Raw genomic sequence first — 19,023 nt, 5'->3', positions numbered from 1 at the left:
TCTGGACAGCTGCCCACTTTCTGGTACTGGGGACAGGTCAGAGCAGTTCTCCCACTGGCCCTTCCCCTCCCTTCGTTTGCCAAGCCCACCCTGCGACCAGGCCCCAGCCCAGCCAGCCCCCAGCCTGCCGGGTGCCCTCCTCACCTGCACCGCAGAGGCTGACTGCTTGCTGTCATTGTTCCCTGGGGAGCTCAGGCCAGAGGCCTGCTGTAGCAGGAACTGCCGGGCCACCTGGAGAGCCTGCAAGACAGGGTGAGTCAGTGGGCCTGTCCCAGCAACTGGGGGCTACAAGGCAGAGCAGTGAGTGCGGACCAGGATTCGGGGAGTTTGGGGCAGCATAGGGGAGGAGATCAGGGTAAGGCAGAAGGTCTTGGGGGTGAGGCTCCTGGGCTCCACTTGGGCTTGGGGGTAAGGAGAAAGGGAGGAGCTGTTAGGGTTTGGGGAATCAGAGCCCGTAGGGACTCACTCGAGACCTGGTGAGGTTTGCTGAGCTCCATGGGGTTAGCAAACGGAAGGGTCCCTGGTCAAACAAGGGTGGACTCAGGGCATTAATCATAGGTACTATCTGTCAAGCATCTAGGTGTCAGGCAGGAAAAACTACCGTCTTCCCTTCAAGTTCTTCTGCTGGACAAATAATCAAATTAACACAAATTAATCATTCTTCTGACGAGCAGAAGAAAAACATATAAAACTGAGTAACACCAATACTGCCTGTATACATGGGAGAGACCCAGGAACAGAGTAACTCGCCAAAATGGCGGAAGCCATCACTTAAACACTTCCTTCAGCTAAAGACAAAAGATGATTTTGGGAGTGGAGAGTAAGTTCCCGGAGGTGACTAGGAAAAGCACAGTCAGAAAGGGGAAGGTTGTTATGCAGATTTAAGCCCAAGCCTCCTCCAAGGATAGTGAAGACAGGCCAGGTACAGTGAGGAAAGCACCTTACAGATGGAGGGCTCCCTCCCAAATGTAAATGTCTTTTACAAAGGGTATGTTCTGCTTGGTTTTCAGAGCTTCTCCCTGGTGTGCCCTTTCTTAAAATCAAACAGCCTACAATAATCAATACCCCAAAGCAACATGTTTTGGGGTGGCAAACTGTTCCCTTTCACAGGCAAGATCTCATTTCATCCTTCCCTGGGCGGGTGGGAGGGAGGGATTAGCAGCCCCATTTCACAGCTGAGGGAACGGTCTCCAGGAGGTTAAGTAACGTGTCCAAGGTCACACAGCCAGGTTTCAGAGGCAGGATTTGAGCCCAGGAAGCTTGGCTCCAATGCCATGTGCCTTACTAGGTGGTGGGTCTGGGGGCCAAGGGAGTACCAGTCACTTGGAATCCGAGCACACAGCTGGGGGGGCGGGGGCAGGGCGGAGTCCCAGGGGTCTAGGTGCAGGGCTCTGCGGCACTGGGGGAATGTCATCAAGTCCTCCTGAAGGCGGTGTGTGAACTATCACTTGAGCTACACTGACCTTAGTGGTCTGGACTCGGACGTCATGGTGGCTTGGACGCGACTCTGAGCCGGGGTCACAGGAGTAAGACGTGTATGGCATTTGAAGGAAGAGCGGGTTAGGGTTAGGGTTAGGGTAAGAGCAGGCTCCAGCCAGACAGGAGGCCTGGGAAGTGGGCGGATGGGCTGGGAGAGATTGCGAGGAGAGTGAGGGGTCAGGAAGGCAATTCTTCATAAGGTCAGCTCAGCCCTGCATCCCTGCCACTCCAGGGTCAGTGGAGGGCTCAGAGGCAGGGGATGTGGGGACCTGTCCCCAATCCACATTCTAGGAGCACAAAACCTATCTGCCTCCAGGTTCCTCACAGACCTCCGTGGGAGCCAGAATAGTTGTGTCCAGGCCTTTGAAAGGGGCTCTGGCATCAGGCAGTCATGGGTTTGAATCCCAGTAGGATTACCAAGCAGTGTGACGTTGGACTAGCTATTCCATCTCTGCGTTTCAGTCTCCTGATCTGAAAAACGGTACACTACCCATTTCTGAAATACTAGGAGAATTCAAGGACCAATGTCTGGCACTTAGTTGGCGTTGGTGAAGTGGCTGTCCCTTCTCTTCTCGTACGTCTCTCAACAGTTCTCCCCCTTACCTCCTTCAGCCTCTCCCGACACAGCCTCCTGCCCAGCGCACCTGTTAAATGGCTCGTGCCTGCCTGTGGCTCACCTGCCTTCGTCCACACACACCTGCTTGTCCCAGATGGACTTCTAACTCTCCTACCCCACCACAAGCACCGTCAGACAACACCTTGTACGATGGAATACAGACACACTCAGACCCACCGCCCCTCAGCAAACACTTCGGAAGCCTCCACTGTGTACCAAGAATATATACACCCCGCACTTGGCAGCCCTTTCCTCAGCATGGAGCAGCTGAGCCTCCCGAGGCAGAAACCCAGTTTACCTTAGAATGGTATCTAAACACACCGCGGTGTACCTATGGGGACACGTCCCCCAGCAAACCTGAAGTTCACATGAACGTGCTCCTCACCAGCCCCCAGACCCTAGGCCTCCCCTACACCCCACTTTTCCCCTGGACCTTACACCCTGGAGCAGTGGCCTGGGGTTTCTTCTCTTCAAGATTCACTTCAGAAAGTAGAGTCTGACCTTTCCTGTGGAAAGGGGTGGCAGGGTGGGGAGAAGGGAGGTGGGCCAGGTGGTCATCAGAAAGGACCCCCGTCTGTCTGCTTGCTTTTAGCGACCTCCCTTCCAGGTCTAATGACATGGGTTAGACAACTATTCTTTGTCCTCCAAAGGTGGAGGAGGATAGAGGGGTCAGAGGTCAGGGGGCAAGGTGAGGAAGCCGAAGGCTCAGCAGAGCTGGCCAGCACAGGCCAGAGGGGACACTGGTCAGGGTGGGGAGGTAAAGCACTTAGCTCCCTGGTGAGGAGAGGGGAGCCAAAGGGAGGGGTTTCCAGGGGAAATTGGGGGGAGCCCCATGCAGTTTCCTGGGAGGGGTAGTGGCTGGGGAGTTGGATTTACTCCCCACTGACTCTCTTACTTTATGGTCCCCTGGAGCATGAAATTACAAGATTTACAGGGGAAAAATGACATGGGTTTGCAATCTTATTCCTGTGAGACCTCCCTGTGACAAGCCCTTCACTTCCCCGCCTGCCCCTCCTCCCACCCTGGGCCTCTCCTCCACCTCCTCCCACCCTCCCCTTTCCGCCAGATGAGAGAGTCAAGTAAGACCCTAGGCCGGGCCAGTCCCCTCTTCTGACTTCCCACACCTTCCCACTCACTCTTCCTTCATGTTTACTGAGCGCCTGCTGTGTGCCAGGGACCATACATGCCAAGTGCTGGGGATAGAGAGGGAAACAGCACTTGGCCCTGCCTAGGGCTCACAGCTTGGGTGCTTTCATGACAACTGCCTGTTGCAGACTGAAGTGGAGGTGGGCACCAGGTACCAGAGCCTAGAGAAGGGCCTCCCTACCTGTGGAAATCTGGGAAGGCCTCCCAGAGGAGGTGGCATTATTGACTGGAGTCCTGAAGGGTGAGTTCACCAGGTGGATGAGGAGGGTAAGGGTGTTCCAGGCACAGCACCCCCAGAGGAGTGAAACCGCCCAGAGAATCCAGGGATCTTGAAACTATTCCCAGGGCAGAAAATTGAGTTGTGTGGGGGGTAGTCGTAGGAAAGGCTAGGAGTCCACAGGGGCTCTCAGGTCTTCAGGGTCTGAACTCCTCCAGGCACTTCATTTATTCTTTCTTTCCTTCATTCATTCATGGCCACCCATCACTCCCAAGCCCTGTGCTTAGAGGAGATGGGGTGGTGACAGTAGATAACACAAGGTCATGTTGTGTAATCTGCTCACAGCCCAGCCTTGAACCCATTTAGGGTGATTTGGGTACCACCTAAAAATCACCCTGTAGGTGTGCCGGGGTGGAGATGATGGGGAGACCCTAGGCTTGGGGTCCAAGCTCCACTCCCAGGATGGCCTGAACATGTCACTGAAAGCTCAGTGCGCTGCAGTGCTGTTCTAGAATCCACCTCCCAGCCCCCTCATCTGTCTATACATCCAGACTCCCAGCCAGGGACGGCGCTGCGGGACCCGGGGGTCTCTGGCCCAGGATGCTTCTTCTTGCTGGTCACCCAAGTAATCAGGTAGGTCTGAGACTTCCTAAATCCCCACTCAAGTTACATCCAACCCTCTGAAGTACCAGGTGTCAATGTCTACACTGGCTGCTGGCACTGGAGCCTGATGTCTCACTGGACTGCCCAGCTCCGAGAGCCCCACACCCTGACAGATCCAGCCCCATTTTCTCTGATGACGTCAACCAGGCCATAGCCTCCTTGAAACACAGATGTCAAATCTGTAAGCCCCCGCCCCAGCCACCACACACAGCAAACACGCCCGTTAAAGTCACTTTAGTCTAGGCTGAACATAAGAGGCAGGCACAGACTTGAGGAGGGAGCCTTTGGATAGTGCCTGGCAGTTTTCAAAGTGCTTCTATAAACATTTAGTTGAAGCTTGAGCTAAGCAGGGGAAGTGTCACTGTCTCCATTATACAGACAAGGAAACTGAGACCCAATGTCCCACGGCCTAGGAGTCCAGGCACCACTGACTGACTGCCCAGCCCCCTTCTCCCCAGAAGGGCCGCTGTGAAGTCATGCACAGTCTGGGAAGGCCTGTGAATCTGCCTCCCAAGTCTTGTGTATCTTCAGCGGTCCGGGTGTGAAAGGAAGGTGAAGCTGGTTGAGGTGGAAGAAGACCAAGAAAGGAGTCTAGAAGAAAGGTGGGTTCAGTTTCCCTTCCCTAGGGGCCCACAGATACCCACATACAGCCTTGGGTGGGAAAAGGCATTTAGAATCCCACAGGGGGAGGCCACCCTGGAAAACCTGGGAGGAGGGAGAGTAGGTAGGTAGTTCAGGGCAGACTGGAAAACTGAAAGCCCTTTGGCCTCTTAAACCTCATTTTCTCCCTCCCTCCGCCTCTTGAACTGAAATCCAAAGGCTCAGCTCTGTGGTTTGAGGAGTAAGGTCTAGTTTTCCTGTAAGGGAAGCAGTACTGGTCTGTTCAGTGCACAGACCCTGGTCAAAGAGATCTGGATCCAAATCCTGGCTCCACCATATACTGAGTGACCTTGGGTGAGTCACTTCACCTCTCTGAGCCCCCGTTTCTTCCTCTGCAAAGCAGGAATAACCCTGTGCTTCACTCGCAGGGTTGTTGAGAGGAGTATGTGGGACAATGCATACGGAGGACTTAGCACAGTGCCTGCGGGTCCCACATGGATACTAACTACTGTCATTTCATTCCGTAACCTTTCACCCTCCCAAGCAGCTCCCGGTTATCTGTGCTATGACACCAAGAAGGACTGGCTAACCAAACCCTCTTTCAGCCTCCACCCACCCCGTTCCCCCCAAGCCTAAGAACTCAGTCTTGCTAATGAAGCTGAACTCTCCTCCCCCATCACCCACTCAGAAGTCGTTAGCAGGATCTCCACAATTAGGAACAAATGGCTTATAACGGACAGCACCCAGGGAGGGTGGCTGGGATGGAAGGGAATAGGGATGGAGGGGAATAAAGCTGGAGCTTTGAGGGCAACAGGGAGCTGCTATGAAAAGAACAACAAGTTTTGGGTCAGTAAGGCCTGTCATCTCCAGTGAGACCAGCCCCTCATTTCTGTTTCTGAGAATTCAGAGGGAGAGGCAGGCATCCTCTGTATGAAAGCCAGGTGCCGGGCTGTGGACCTGCCCTTCCCCAGGCTGGAGGATTCCAGGTCCGTGCTGGGGTCCCAGGCTTTCTGTGTGTGGGCGAGCACGCACAGTCGGGGGGGGGGGTGATGGGGGGGACGTGGTTGGTGGCGCTCAGGGGGACAAGTTTGAAGGGCTGAGCTCTGAGAATGGAGAAGCAGACACGCAGACCACGGGCCTGGTGAGCCAGCACTGTTACAGGGAATCCAGTCTAGTGTTTTCCAAACTGCTGGTCCTGATCTAATGCTGGGTCATATTGTCAACTGAGTCAAAAAAAAATAAGAAAAAAAATATATATATACATACACGTATATTTTAAAAATTTAGAGTTACTAGGTAAACCTAAGTATCGTTTCATGAAACTGTGTGTGCTGGGGCTCCAGATAAAATATATTTCTTCCTGTAGAGCTCAAGCAGAAAGGTTTACGAAGAGCTGATCTGGTTCCCTTTATAGATGAGGAAACGGAGAATCAGGGGCAGGGATGCCCAAAGTCGCAGTGGCAGAAGCAGAACCTGAGTCCCCGGAGCTTGACATGGGACTCTACACAGGGAAGAGGAGCCAGGAGCTGGCCAGGCAGGATGGAGGAACCCCTAGAAACTTCTGGTTTAATTGGTGAGAAGCAGCCAAAATAAATAAACTCCAAACTTCTTTGTCTTCATCTAACTAACTTTGGCAACATTGGGATCTAAATTGTCTTGATAATTTCAACTGGGGGCTGGCTAGATTTAGGGGAAGGGGCACTAGGAGGGTGTGTGGGAGTGCTGGCCCATCCCAAGCCTGTGAAGCACTCCCAGGAAAGCCCATCACCTGTTCCCCAGGGCCACAGTATGGCTTTCTGTTCATTTATCAATAATTCAGCAAGTGTTCACGGCATCAGAGCTGTCCTACACATTGGGGACACAGCGACGTGCTTTAACGGGGCTCACCATCTCATGAGATGAGGCAGACACTGAAACAGAGAGACAGCACGCTATAAGATGGTGGTGAGCATTACACAGTGGCTGGCCGACTGGCTACATGGGTTGTGTGGCCAGAGAAGGCCTCTCTGAGGAGACATCTAGAATGAGGAAGCAACTCTTCCAGGAGAGTGTCCACGGTGGAGGAAAGAGCTGGTGCAAGAGCCCTGAGGTGGAATAAGCTTACAGGTGCATCATGAACGGCCAGTGCTGCCAATTGGCCTGAGAGGAAGTCCCAGAGGTGAGCAGGAGCCGTATCACACAGGGACAATGGTTTTTTTATTTCACTCTACAATTGAGGTAAGATTGCTGGAGGGTTTTAAGTAAGTGAATATAAGGAATTAAGGAAGTGATATAATCTGTGAAGGTAAATACCTGACTCACAGGTAGTAAACAGTAGGTGCCTAATAAGTACTTGAATTAAACATCTCTCCATCCACTCCTTGAATGCAACTCTGCTGGGGACCAGAGAGTGGAGGGAAGGGGCGCAGGGAGAAAGATCGGAGGTCAGTGGTCCCAACCGCTGAAGGTACTGACCATGGGGAGATCCAGGTTCTCCACCAGCCAGGCTTTGTCCTCCAGCAAAGAGACATAAAACAGAAATTACACAGAGAAGGGGGGCAAAGAGAGTGGGGGAGTTGAGACCATAAAACCCCCCGAAGTGATTCTACACCTTTCTCCCTTGGAAAAAAAAAAAAAAAGCTTTTTGGAAAAGGCTATAAATTTTTTTTACACCAACCTCGTAAAAATGACATTGGCGCATTCTCAAATTAGAACCATTAAAATGAAAACCAGCAAGGCACAGATACAGACAGGCCCACGTGGGTGGGAGACGCACAGCCAGGGTGCACAGCCTGGTTTCAGGGCCATTTCAAGACCCCTTCCCTGCCAAGTGTCTTGGAAATGACTTCCCTCTGCAAGGAAAGGGCCTCTGCCCACCTCGAGATGAGAACAGACAAATGAACCCAACAGCACCGCAAAGGGAAAGGCCCTCCTGGGAGAAACTCCTTGGGTCTCTCCCTATCCTGTGGCCCCAATAAAACCCAGCAGGCTTTGCACCCAGGGCAGTACTTCCGGGGCAGCCTATTCAGCCCCTTTGGGTCTTGGGCCAAGACCAGCTTGGCGGGGGTGCTGGGAAAGGCAGGGAGCCTGGGGAGGAGCTAAAATAGTGTGTGTGTGGTGGGAGTGGTGGGGGTGGCTGTACACCTCCCTTGCTCTCTTCCTCCCAGAGGCAGGCCACCCTATCTGCAGAGTTCTTGGGAAACAGTCTTAACAAGGTCTGGGTTCAGAGCCACTACCATCACACTAGCTTCTTCTGCAGGGGACTCTAAGTGTGGGATTTAGAGTGGGGGCTGTGGCATGCAATTCCCGTCCCCAGGACTCCCATGGGGCTTCTCAGAATAAAGGTGCTCTCCTAGAAAAAACACTAGCCACGGAGGGGTGGCTCTGGGATGCCGCCCTCCCTACTTCAACCCTTCTCTTCTGAAGAGGAAATCATTCAACCCCCACACCCCCTTCCTTCAGCTCTCTCCTGTCCCTAAATTCCTAATCAGTAAGGGTAAGAATTCTGGCCTAAAAAGGGGGTGAGAGGGGAAAACAAAAAAAGCCGGGTTCTCAGAATTCCATATTCAAAGGGAAGGCTGGTGCTAGACTGGGCCTGTTCTTTCCCTCGCGCCAAGAAAGCAGTAGCCTGGGGACCCCTTCCCTCGCCCTGGGCCTTCTCCTCTACCTTCCCCTCCCCTCTTCGTGGAGTCCCCTCCTAGGGAAACTTCCCTTTTCGTTGGACTGGGAAGCAGACAAAGGAAATGGCAGCCTGAGTAACCCAGGAGGGGTACAAGAAAGGGGGGTGAGGAAGGCCCTCTCCCGACACATCCTCTCACCCCCAGCCCCACCACTCGCCGGCCGGCCTCTTATTTCCAGGCAGTACCCTAAGACTAAAGACAGCTGTTGACAGAAGTGCGCGAGGTGGCGGCGGGGGATGCGCTAATTCACCTTTGAGGCCTCCCCTTCCCACCCCATCCTGCTAAGTAGCTTGGGCAGAGGAGAGCCAGATGGGGGAGGAAAACAAAACTCTCTTCCATTCTTCTTTTGCCCCTCGCCCAACTCCCTGACCCCCCCCCCCAGTCTCTGTGGAGGGGGGTAAGTTAAAAGCCCATTACAGTGCAGAGCCCTCCCCAACCCTTTTGAATCTCCTCACAGGATGTGAACAGGGTGGGATTTGGCCCCGGTTACCACAGCAACTGCAGTGGGAGTTCCCAGACGCTAGGCAACCCTCTCCTGACCCTTGCTGACCTGTCACCCCCACAACCAGAGGACAATAGGAGCGCGCTCTAGAGGCCCAGGACGCCTTTCAGCGCAGCCGCCAGCAGCTCTGCCCACCCCCACCGGCCGCTCAGCCCTCCAGGCCCCAAATCCACTTCTCCTTGGCCAAAGCACCCCGTCTGGCCCCCAAGACCGCCCCAGGCTCAGTGTCTCCCAAAAGCTCACAAACACTTCCCCCCAGCCCTCACTGCCTCCCAACAGAGAGCCCAGAGGTATCTGTGCAGCCCCTGGGGAAACCCACACACTGGGAAAATTTTCATACAGGTAAAATCAGATTAGGATAAAATGTGAGGCCAACCTTCAAAGAAAAAAGGCTTCGGCGGGGAAATGTGGGAGGAGGGGCAGCGAGGAAGGACTTTGCCTTGGTGAAGGAAGGGGACTGATGGGCAGCTGGCATGTCTGCTGGGCCCTGGGTATTCTTTAACAGCAGCTGCGGAATCACCAACTCCAGCTGGCCAACAGGGTCGCTAGCGCAAAATAAGGTTCAACGGGTGTCTGCTGAATGAATACACAAGCCAAGGCCTACCACACCCCCCACACCTTCTTCTCAGGGTAGATTCTCCATGAGGGGCTGAGATTGGAGACTTAGTGAAAGCCCCAGGACATAGTGAAGGTAGAGTGGCTCTGTCACTCACCAATAAGGGGGCTGGGGGGAGGGAGCAGGAAGCTGGGGCCTTGACTGCTACAACGGGGCAGCCAGCCAGGGACCCTCTCTCTATCAGAAGGGCCTGGCAGCCTGGCTATGTCACCCCCACCCCCACCCCCAGCCTCTGTTTAAACAAGCTCTGGCCTGCTGTTGCATGGAAACAGGCGCCTGCTCTTGTTCCAAAGTGACGTGGCTGCCCTCTTCAGCACTGTTTGTTTCAGCCTAAAGTCCTGTCACCGGTCTGACTTCTGACTCGCCCTGTTTATCTCTTTCTCTCCTCTGTCAACTCATTACTCCCAAAGGCCAAGCTTGCATTTCCAGGGCTTATTTACCCTGAGCAGAGGGACAGGGACCAACAGACAGATGGACAGAGGGGGAGGGGCTTGGAGACCCAAGGAGGCAGAAGAGGATGGGACCAGTGTGCAGCTCGCAGGTCCCGTCCCCCCCCACCCCCCCCCACACACAACCTCCTTCTGGAGTGGCTACTTAGGACCAGTGGGCAGTGTCGCTTGTGTTTGTTTTAAGAGCCCTTTTCAGTTGGGAATGGAGTGCACTCATTCACTCACCAACAGATGTTTATTTAGCACCTATTAGGTTCCAGGCCTTGCTCCCTCCCCACAGGGGCTGGTGTGAGTGTGGCAGGAGCAAAAGGGAGGCTGCGCTGAACCCTGAACTAGGAACTGGGAGACCTGAGGTCTAGCTGTAGCCTTTACCATGTCACCTGGTCAAGTCAGTGCCACCTCTGGCTGCTCCCTCATCTGTGAAATGGGAACCATAATAGCCACCTCCCAGGCGATGAAATGACACAGCGTAAGTGAAAGACCCAAAGCACCAAAGGGACACAAGGTATTTGTTTATCCTTGAAGGACTTCCTGGCTGGGACTGAGAGGGAGGAGGAGCCCACTGGGCCAGGCTCTTTCCTAGAGTCGCTTTACCCCACAAATAGTCAGGAACATTTGTTGTTGGGAGGGCCAGAAAGTGTTATCCCTGAAGTTTGCCCTAAATCCTCCTGATTTATATTGGGGGTGGAAGGATGGTCTACAGACTTGTTTCATTTTAATTAAAAATTTTGCAATTTTAATTTTGCAGGGTTCTTTTCATAGTTTGGAGCCAACAAAACCTTTTTTAAGTCTCAAGTATTTTCCTTGGCCCCGGGCACTACGCCCATAGTGAGCCCAAATGGATAAAACAGCCCTCCGCCTGCCTCCAAAATCTCCACCCCAGTTTATTTGTGAAACAGATATAGGATTTTCCAGGACTTTGGGATATTCCCCAAAACAAACAGGAATAACCGGAACGTGGAATATAGATGGTAAGACACGGCATGTGTGCAAGGCAGAATGGGGAAACCTGATCAGGACAGACAGTTCTGCCTCTCCCCACCCCACACACCTCCCCAGTTATCCAGATATCTGTTTACTCTTCACTTTAAATAATGTTTAAAAAATACTTCCCAGTTTCAGTATTCCTCCCGCCCCATCCCCCACATTCAAAATTTTTCATTGCTCTGTTTGCATAGAGGTGTGGGAGGGGAAGCTGGCCACACAGAATGGGTGGCCTTGGAGCCTTCTGGTGGGGTATGTTTTGTTATTGATAAAGGGCAGGATTTTGCCCTTTGACCTTCTGTCCCCAGTAGATGGCACAGAGACTGTGAGTCTCTTTCCCAGAGATCTTGCTTAGGAAGGCTTGGGAGATGCCAGAAATCTCCCAAGGCCCTTCTCTCTGGGGAAAGGAGACAGGCCCTTTCCATTCAAATCTCCTCTGTTTATAAGAGGAAGTAGGTTTTAAAGTCCTCAGTTCTGTTCATACCTGCATCGATCAGTCCGTGTGTACAGGAGTTTCACACCCAAACCGCATCTGAACCTAACAACCCTGTACTTTAGGCACCAAGCAGGCCAAGGTTCAGGGAGGCCCAGAGCTTGGCCAAGGTCACGCCACTGGTAAGGGGCAGGCTGGGACTTAACCCGGGGTTTGTTCAATTCCTGCATTAGGGCTGGCTGACCAACTCAGTGCCAGGCTTCTGACTGTGCTGCATCTGACCTCTGGCTCCAGGGTGTGTGGTGGGAAAGGGGCCCCTGGAGGCTAGAGTTGGGGGAGAAGCCCCAGGGTGAACCTGGGGAATCGCACAAGGGCAATGTGGGTACACACATCGGTACACATGAGACAGGGGTGGGGGCACTGGCAGGAAGCGGCAGGCAGGACCTGACTTTTCCTCATTCCCAGTAGAGCCCCTAAGGGCCAGTGCAACCAGGAGTGATTCGAGGAGCAGAGAATCAAATAAGGAGAATCTTAAGGCCAGGGGTGGCTGGGCCGGTTCTCCTGAACTTGTCAAGCATGATTCTCCCTGTTTCCCGGGTGGGGCCGGGACCTAGAGCTCCTGCTCTGTCATCACCCAACAAGGCTTCCTACCCTCGGGCCTGTCCATCCTCACAGAGGCTGGTCTTGAACTCTTGAACTCTGCATTTTAGGGTGGGAATGAAGTGGGGAAAGGGAAGGCGGATGCAGACAGGAGTTCCCAGTCTGAGCCCCCAAAATGGAGGGCTGCTTTTGCCTCTGGCCTTTTCCCAGCTGCTCTGGCCCCTGGTGCCTAGAAGTTTAATCTCTTCACAGCTTGGGTGAGGGACCCAGGCAGAGATGAAGGGGCAGGGGGAATGTCTTACAATACAAATAAAGTGGAGGTGCCCTCCACATGCACAGCACCCCCGTCCGCCAGTGAACAAACTTCTAAAGCAGGGTCTTTCTCCCCCAACCCTGTTAACTTAGCCACTGTGCAGGAGAGCCCAGGTACTTGCCCACCCAAGATACACACCCTCGGACCTGCTGCCCAGGCGTCTGTCTGTCCTGGTGGGCACTGCTGATACTGTTCTAAGCTTCATGATCTCAGGACCCCGTGTCCCACTTCTTTCTCTTGAAAGCGCCGCTGTCCCCGAGTTAAGGTGGCCACTAGAATGGGAGGTCGCAGAGGCAGTAGCTGGAGACTGAACCTTCCCAAAATGTGAAAGTGGTGCTGCTTGGCCAGGAGAGGTGGCGCCCAGGTGGCCAGGAAGGAGTGGGAAGAGGCCTGGCGTGCCCTTCTCCCAGTTCCGGGTCGCCGGGGAGGGGCGCCAGCTCCTACCTGTTGCTGCTGGAAGTGCAGCAGATCCGCAGGGCTCATCTCGCCGTTACTGTCTGCACCCGCCGCCGTGTCCCTGCCCGCGCTGCCTCCGGCAGTGCCCGCAGCCCCGGGCCCGCCGCCGCCGCTGCCATCGGCCTGCCCAGAGAGGCTGCCCACGCCGTTCTGACCAGACGGAGCTGACCTGATTGTCTCCGAGGCGGATTCCACCATCATGTCGCTCTAGCGGGACCTGGAGGGGGAGGAGAGACACGGGGGAGGGGCTGAGGCTCGAGGCTGGAAGGGCAGGGCGGGTTCTCCGGGGGTGGGGGGGGCAGCAACCGATGCCCCTCAACCCACCCCAACACCACCACCTAACACTTCCCACCCCAGTCCTGGAGCGTCTCCTCAACTTCCTGGGGGCTGCTCCAGGGTCCCCTCTTGGGGTGCAGCCTCTGCCAATGTCACCCTCCCCATAGGCCCCCTCCCCCACATTTCCTCGACTTGACTTCCAGAAGACCTCAGCTGAGCGGGGGAGATGGTGGTGATGCCTTCGCCTGGCCCCTCACCCCCCTCAGTTTCCTAAACTTCTGGCCTCTTCCTCCAGACCTGGGCGTGGGAAGAGAGGGGGGAGGGGCAGGGTCCTGCCAGGACTCAAAAGCAGATGAGTTATTCCCTGGGACTCACCATATCGCACCCCCCTTTACCGCACAAACACCTGTATTGGCCTTTGTGTTTGTTCCCAAGTAGATAGGGAGTTCCCCCAGGGCAGGGGCCTCCTTCCAGTCTCCTCTCCCAGGGCACAAAAAGTCTCTAATCAATGTTTGTTCCACAGCAAAAAGGGCTGCAATTTGCCCAGCACCTACTGGGAGGCAGACACAGCTTGGCAGAGCGATGCAGTGAAGGCAGCCATGGTCCCACTTCTCTGACCTTTCAATTCTAAAGCTGGCAGCCCAGGGTCTGGCCAAAAGTAGACACTCAATAATTAGTCTCTCCAGGCACCATGATTCCTAATCACCAGAATTGCGAGAGTCATTATCATCCTGACTTGACAGATGGGAAAGCTGAGGGTCCAGGGAGTTAGGGAATTTACCCAGGCAAAGAGTCAAGGCCTTACTCCTGTGCCCTCCCCACCGCCACCCCCCCAAATGCCTCTCAAGGAGTGGTGGGAACATCCCTAGAAAAAGGGAACGGTATGTTTGGGATGGCCAAGCGTAATGAGGAGGAGGCCTGAGCTTCCTTCTACAGCTCATGGAGCTTCCACCAGCTCAGGGGCTGGTACACACAGGCTGTGGTGCCGATGGGGGAACTTGAATATGCAGAGCTGTTCTCAAAGTCGGGGGTGTCTCCAGCTATCCTCAAAGCCCCTTGAGAGGAACATGGATTTCTGTGCAACAGGACACAGCTGGTATCCACCACTGATCTTCAGCACATGTCTTAACCTCTCTAAACCTGAGTTTCCTTGTCTATAGACGTAATTAATCCCAGCCTCTTAAAGTCTTATGAGGAGTAAATAAAACAACACAAAGAAACCACCTGGAAGAGTAAGCTCCAATCAACCCCTTCTTCGCCTGCCCTATTTGTAAAGGTGAAGATTGAGGCTCAGAGAGGTCAAAGTCTTGGCTCAGGTCACACAGAGATTAAGGGGCAGAAGTCACCGGAGCAGCTAGCAGGACCTGTGGAAGCCAACCAGTGTGCTTTCCTCCCTCCTTGAAGCCCTTTTGGACTAAGCAGCCCCCCACAACCACGTTGTCTCCCTGACTCAAAAGGTGGGTGACAGCTTTGCAAGTAGCAGATTAAAGAAACTGCTGGAAGAGACTGGATTATTTCTCTGATTCCTTCCCCAAGGTGGCAGCTCCCAAGGGCATCTCCCTCCTGACCCCAAATTCTCTCCTTTCACAGCAGAACTCTCTTCCCTCACTCTACTGGGCCACATGCTCTGTTCTGTCCCTGATAGAAGCACAGCAAGTTGGACTGAGGGGATAGAGGGGTGGGGGTGGGGGGACAGAGTTGCTAAGGACCCACCGGGATGCCACCAGTTCACACCTGTGCCATATCACTGCTTTTGTGGCCCCTCTCCATCTGTGACTCTAGGTGTCTGTCCCAGTGGATCTGTGTGGCCTCCTTGTAGCCTTGTATTATTAGCGCACCCCGTGGTTGTGCATTTCTCTGTGTTCCCAAGCGCTTGTTCCCCCCAACCCCAGCTGCCGCTTCCACTCCTGGGTTCTGAGAGGAGCTGGGCCAGGGGCAAGGGCGAGGTTGGGGGCGATGGTTCGGAAGAGATTGAGCACTCGGTCTCAGGCCTTAATGGCCATGTCAGCCGGAGGGCCAGTGGCTGCCAAATGATGGATGGGGTGGGCACCATCCTCCACCCACCAGAGCACAGGGCTCTAGCCCCCCTTCCCCCAACCACGCAACCCATCCCTCCCAGCAGCCTACAGGGCACCTTCCCCCACTCTGGCCTGGGCCCCAGCTACATGAGGGGGATGGGGAGACGGCAGGGGCCCACACTGCTCTCCCTCTCCCTCAACCCTGGCCCTGCTGAGGGTGGAGAGGAGAGCAGCTGCCTGCCCTGATTCCAAGTCTAGCTGCTCTGAGATCTGAGAACTGCTGGGCCCCAGGGGACAAAGACCAGAGCCTCAGGGGTGTGTGTGCACAGGAGAAAGGACAGAGAATCCAGCAGTTACTTTCCTGGGATAAGGAAGAGTGCCCCCTTTCCAACACTCACACCATAAAGTTGTAGATCAGACAGCAAGTTTGGAGACGGGGAGAAAAAGGAGGGAGGATGCAAACAGAGGTGTCCCTTTCTTTTCTGCTTTTTTACTGGGGGGGTACATAGCGACACCCAGTGAACAACATAATTGCTGCAGTGTGGCGTGTAATAACAGCTATTCAAGGGCTGATCATTCATATTAAACAGGGTGAAGCAAGCCTCTCATTTGCATGCTTGAGATTATATGCATTTGAAAAGTCATTTCCGCAGGGTGTAAGAATGGCATTAATTCCCATGTGACACGCTGTGCCCCCTCCAGGGGCCTTCACCTCCTTCCACGCTCCTGCTGGCCCACCAGCACCCACCCAATCCTGTATGGCGGGTGCTCCCAGGCCATCTCTGCACCCTTACTTCTGCCCTGGGACACCTGCCCTCTGAGGATGAGCCCACCAGGAGCCTCACACCTCCTGCCACCTCTCAACAGGGTGTTGCAACAGCAATGGGGTGTTCTCTGCACTGTGGGCGAGCAGCTCTGGGTGCCTGGGGCCCAGCCAGAGAGGGCTGGGGTGCTGGAGGCAGGCCTTCATATTCAGTGCCCTGGCACTACAAGGCTATGGGGTGTAGGGAAGGAAGTCAGTGTCCAGGAGAACCTGGACCCTGGCTAACGGAGAAGGCAGGGGCCCGGTGTCAGGTAACCTGAGCTCAGCCACAACCAGCTGTGAATCCTTTGTCTGCCTCCTTCTCTGGGCCCCAACTTCTTCACCTCTACATGGAGAGGTGGTCCTGAAGGTCTCTTCTGACTTGGAAGCTCCAGGAGTGAAATTCCCTGGTCCAGCATGTGGACGTGAAGCCACTGAGGGTCCCTCTGAGTCACAGCTGTGGTCCCTTTCCCAAAGGGCTCCATCCCAAGTAGACCTGAACTTCCTGCTTAGCTACGGGAGAGGAGCACCCTCCTCCCTGCACTCCCACCTTTCTGCCTCTCTACCCCTGTTCCTCCCTCAAGCACCCATTCAGCAAAGAGCAGCTGAACACCAGCAGAAGAGAAGGTGAGGAGCACTGGGAATTAGACCATCTGTTTTCAGGGCAAGCTGTGGGACCTTGGGCAAGTCACAGTTCCTTGCCCAACTTATTGGATTGTTCTTTCTTCCTTTATACAACAGGTAAGGGGGTGGGTGGGATTAGAAGGTCTTTCTAGTATTTGCTAAACTGAGGTCTTCACCCCCTACCCTAGCCTTCCTAGAGCACTCTCCTACCACCTCTTGGGGGCAGTGGAGAGCAACTGAGTTGGAATTATTTTAGGCGATCTAGGACTTGTGTGGGGCTCTGATCCTGCCCTTCGGTAGGTCCTAGTCTCCTATCTCTCCAGGTTCGCCTTAGGGAGCCAAGGCACCTCAGAGGCCTGGGCCAGGCCCCGAAGCTCCTGCAGACCTCCTGCAGACGCCGCTGTCTGGAGGAAGGAAGGAAGCTGGGTCAAAGCCGCAGCCGCTTCTTCCGCTCAGGGGGAGTCTGCGGGCCGCTGGGGGCTCCCACTTCCCCAGAGACTCTGGCCCTTCTAAGAACCCTGGTGGGCGTTCAACAAGGGTCACATCGTAACTCGTCCAGGTCCGCCTTGTCACCTCCATGGCCGGAAGTGACGAGTTCTACCTACCTTGGGACCAAAAGGAAAACCCAGGACAAGGGTGCGTACGCAGGAGAGAAAAAGGGATGGGGACCCCTACACGTGGAGAAATCTTTGTGCCTTTTCCGCGGGCCCATATGGTGTAAGGAGTATTAATTACCATAGCTTTTTAATTAACAATAGCTTAATCTGAGCCTTAACATTTGCCACGACACCCTGCGCCTCGCCGCGAACCCGCGCCGCCCGCCCTGCCAACTCATCAATTAATTTTTATTGACGTTTTCTTCCCCAAACAGGCACAATACCAGGGTTTTCCAATTAACACCTCTGCGATCTCTAATTAGTGCAATTAACAGACTGATGGATGCCCGGAGTTTACCCGCGAGGGAGGGAGGGAACGGAGGAGGGAAGGGGCGGGGCAGCCCCCAGCGCGCTCTCGGGGCTCGTGTCCCGCAGGGGCGCAAGAGCCTGCGCGCAGCTGGAGGGGGCGCACACTCAGCTCTTAGAGGGCCTGACCACAGGTAACCTGTACGCAGAGCAATGGTGGTTTGAATTGAAATAAAGAGACACCGTTTCCAGCCTTCCAGAAACTTATCATCTAGCTGTGGAGCTAGCGGAAAGCCTGAGAGAGACTAGAAGTTGGAAAACCTGGCGTCTAGCCCCAGCTTTATCAACAACTTCCTGTGTGACTTGGACCACGTTAATTGCCCCCTTTTCTCCTCTGAATAATGGGGAAAACTGGACTAGATGTAACTATTTACAATGTATACTGTCAACTTCCAAAAATGATTGGGTAGCAGACCGCAATAAAAGACAGATATAAAGATTCTTAAAATATAATATCATGGGGTAGTAGGAAGGGAGAATAAATGGACTAAAACCTTACTAAGCCACAGGATCTCAAACTTGAGCGCATCAGAACCACCTTGGAGGGCTTGTGAAACCAGACTGCTGAGCCCCAAGTTTGGAGTTTCTGATCCAGAAGGTATGGAATGGGCCTGAGAATTGTCAGTTCTAAAAAGTTCCCAGGTGATGCTGATGCTGCTTGTCCAAGACAACAGAGCTCCAATGACAGGCAATGACTTCAGTTATGAGCTTCCTGGGGGCCCAAATGAGCGGATCCATCTCCAAGGCCACTCTTTCACAGACCATGGGTTGAGTGCCTGATTCAGCCAAGCACTGAGGATCTACCTGCAGGAAACTGAAATGGGGTCCCTGACCTCTACAAACTTACAAAACTCGAAAAAGCCAGTGCAGTAGTGTCCTAAATGCTTTGAGGGCAACTGGTAAAAATGGAGGTCCTGTTCCCCCTCCCTTTTTTCTGAGTAAATCTGGCATTTGTCTTTTTGAAAGTTTAGCCACTAGTAGTTTGCACCGTAAAGGAAGTCATTCTTCTCGCTCCTCCAATGGCTGGCTAGAAGCATATTTCACCAATAATGACCCTTCATCCATTCATTGGTTCAACAAATATTTAAGCACAGTGTGCCAAGGCTTTGTGTATGCAGACCTGAACAGAACAGGACACAAGCCTTACTCTCCTGGAGCTTATGTTCCCATGAAGGGGGGCAGATGATAAATAAGGACACCAATAAACAGATAAGCTGAAATAAAATTCTATCAAATGTGAGTACAGAGAAGAAACAGGGGGCTCTAATTTTAAGGGAGGGGAGCAGGGCAGGCCTTCTTTTTGAGGAAATGGCATTTGTGCTTAGAAATGAAGGGTGAGTAGGTATTGGCCAAAGTGTCCACTGAATGTAGGGGAAACAGCTTATGCAAAGGCCATTATTTTACAAGAGGTCACCAGTTTCAGACTTTTCCAGAGCTAAAAGTCTTTGAAATGGGCACACTTCTAGATTATAGAAAAAGACACACACACGGGTGCCACTTGGAACCGAGCATGAAGACGCTTTGTATTTCCTTCTCTTTTCCTTTCTTCATAGCTATCCTGCTATCAGATCTTACTTGTGTCAAGGGATATAAAGCAGAGGGCTTTTC

The 19,023-nt window shown here is 53.7% G+C and overlaps 1 protein-coding gene across 6 annotated transcripts in view; it reads right to left on the bottom strand.

The window, feature by feature from the left end:
- The window catches only part of FOXP4 (forkhead box P4), a 49,783-nt gene that overhangs the window by 19,561 nt on the left and 11,199 nt on the right, over positions 1-19,023 (bottom strand). For 3 of the 6 annotated variants that reach the window (XM_033100977.1, XM_033100987.1, XM_033100993.1), the window contains exons 1-2: positions 12,722-12,934; positions 145-240 (exon numbers count right to left, since the gene is read on the bottom strand). In XM_033100977.1, the coding sequence (XP_032956868.1) occupies positions 145-240; positions 12,722-12,934 (309 nt within the window). Of the gene's footprint in view, positions 1-144; positions 241-12,415; positions 12,610-12,721; positions 12,951-19,023 lie in introns of those variants that run through there. The other 3 variants (XM_033100984.1, XM_033100970.1, XM_033100998.1) reach the window with 2 other exon arrangements.

The sequence above is a fragment of the Rhinolophus ferrumequinum genome, chromosome 3 (assembly GCF_004115265.2).
Source record: "Rhinolophus ferrumequinum isolate MPI-CBG mRhiFer1 chromosome 3, mRhiFer1_v1.p, whole genome shotgun sequence".
NCBI lineage: Eukaryota > Metazoa > Chordata > Mammalia > Chiroptera > Rhinolophidae > Rhinolophus > Rhinolophus ferrumequinum.
This window is presented reverse-complemented; position numbering and strand designations above follow the sequence as displayed.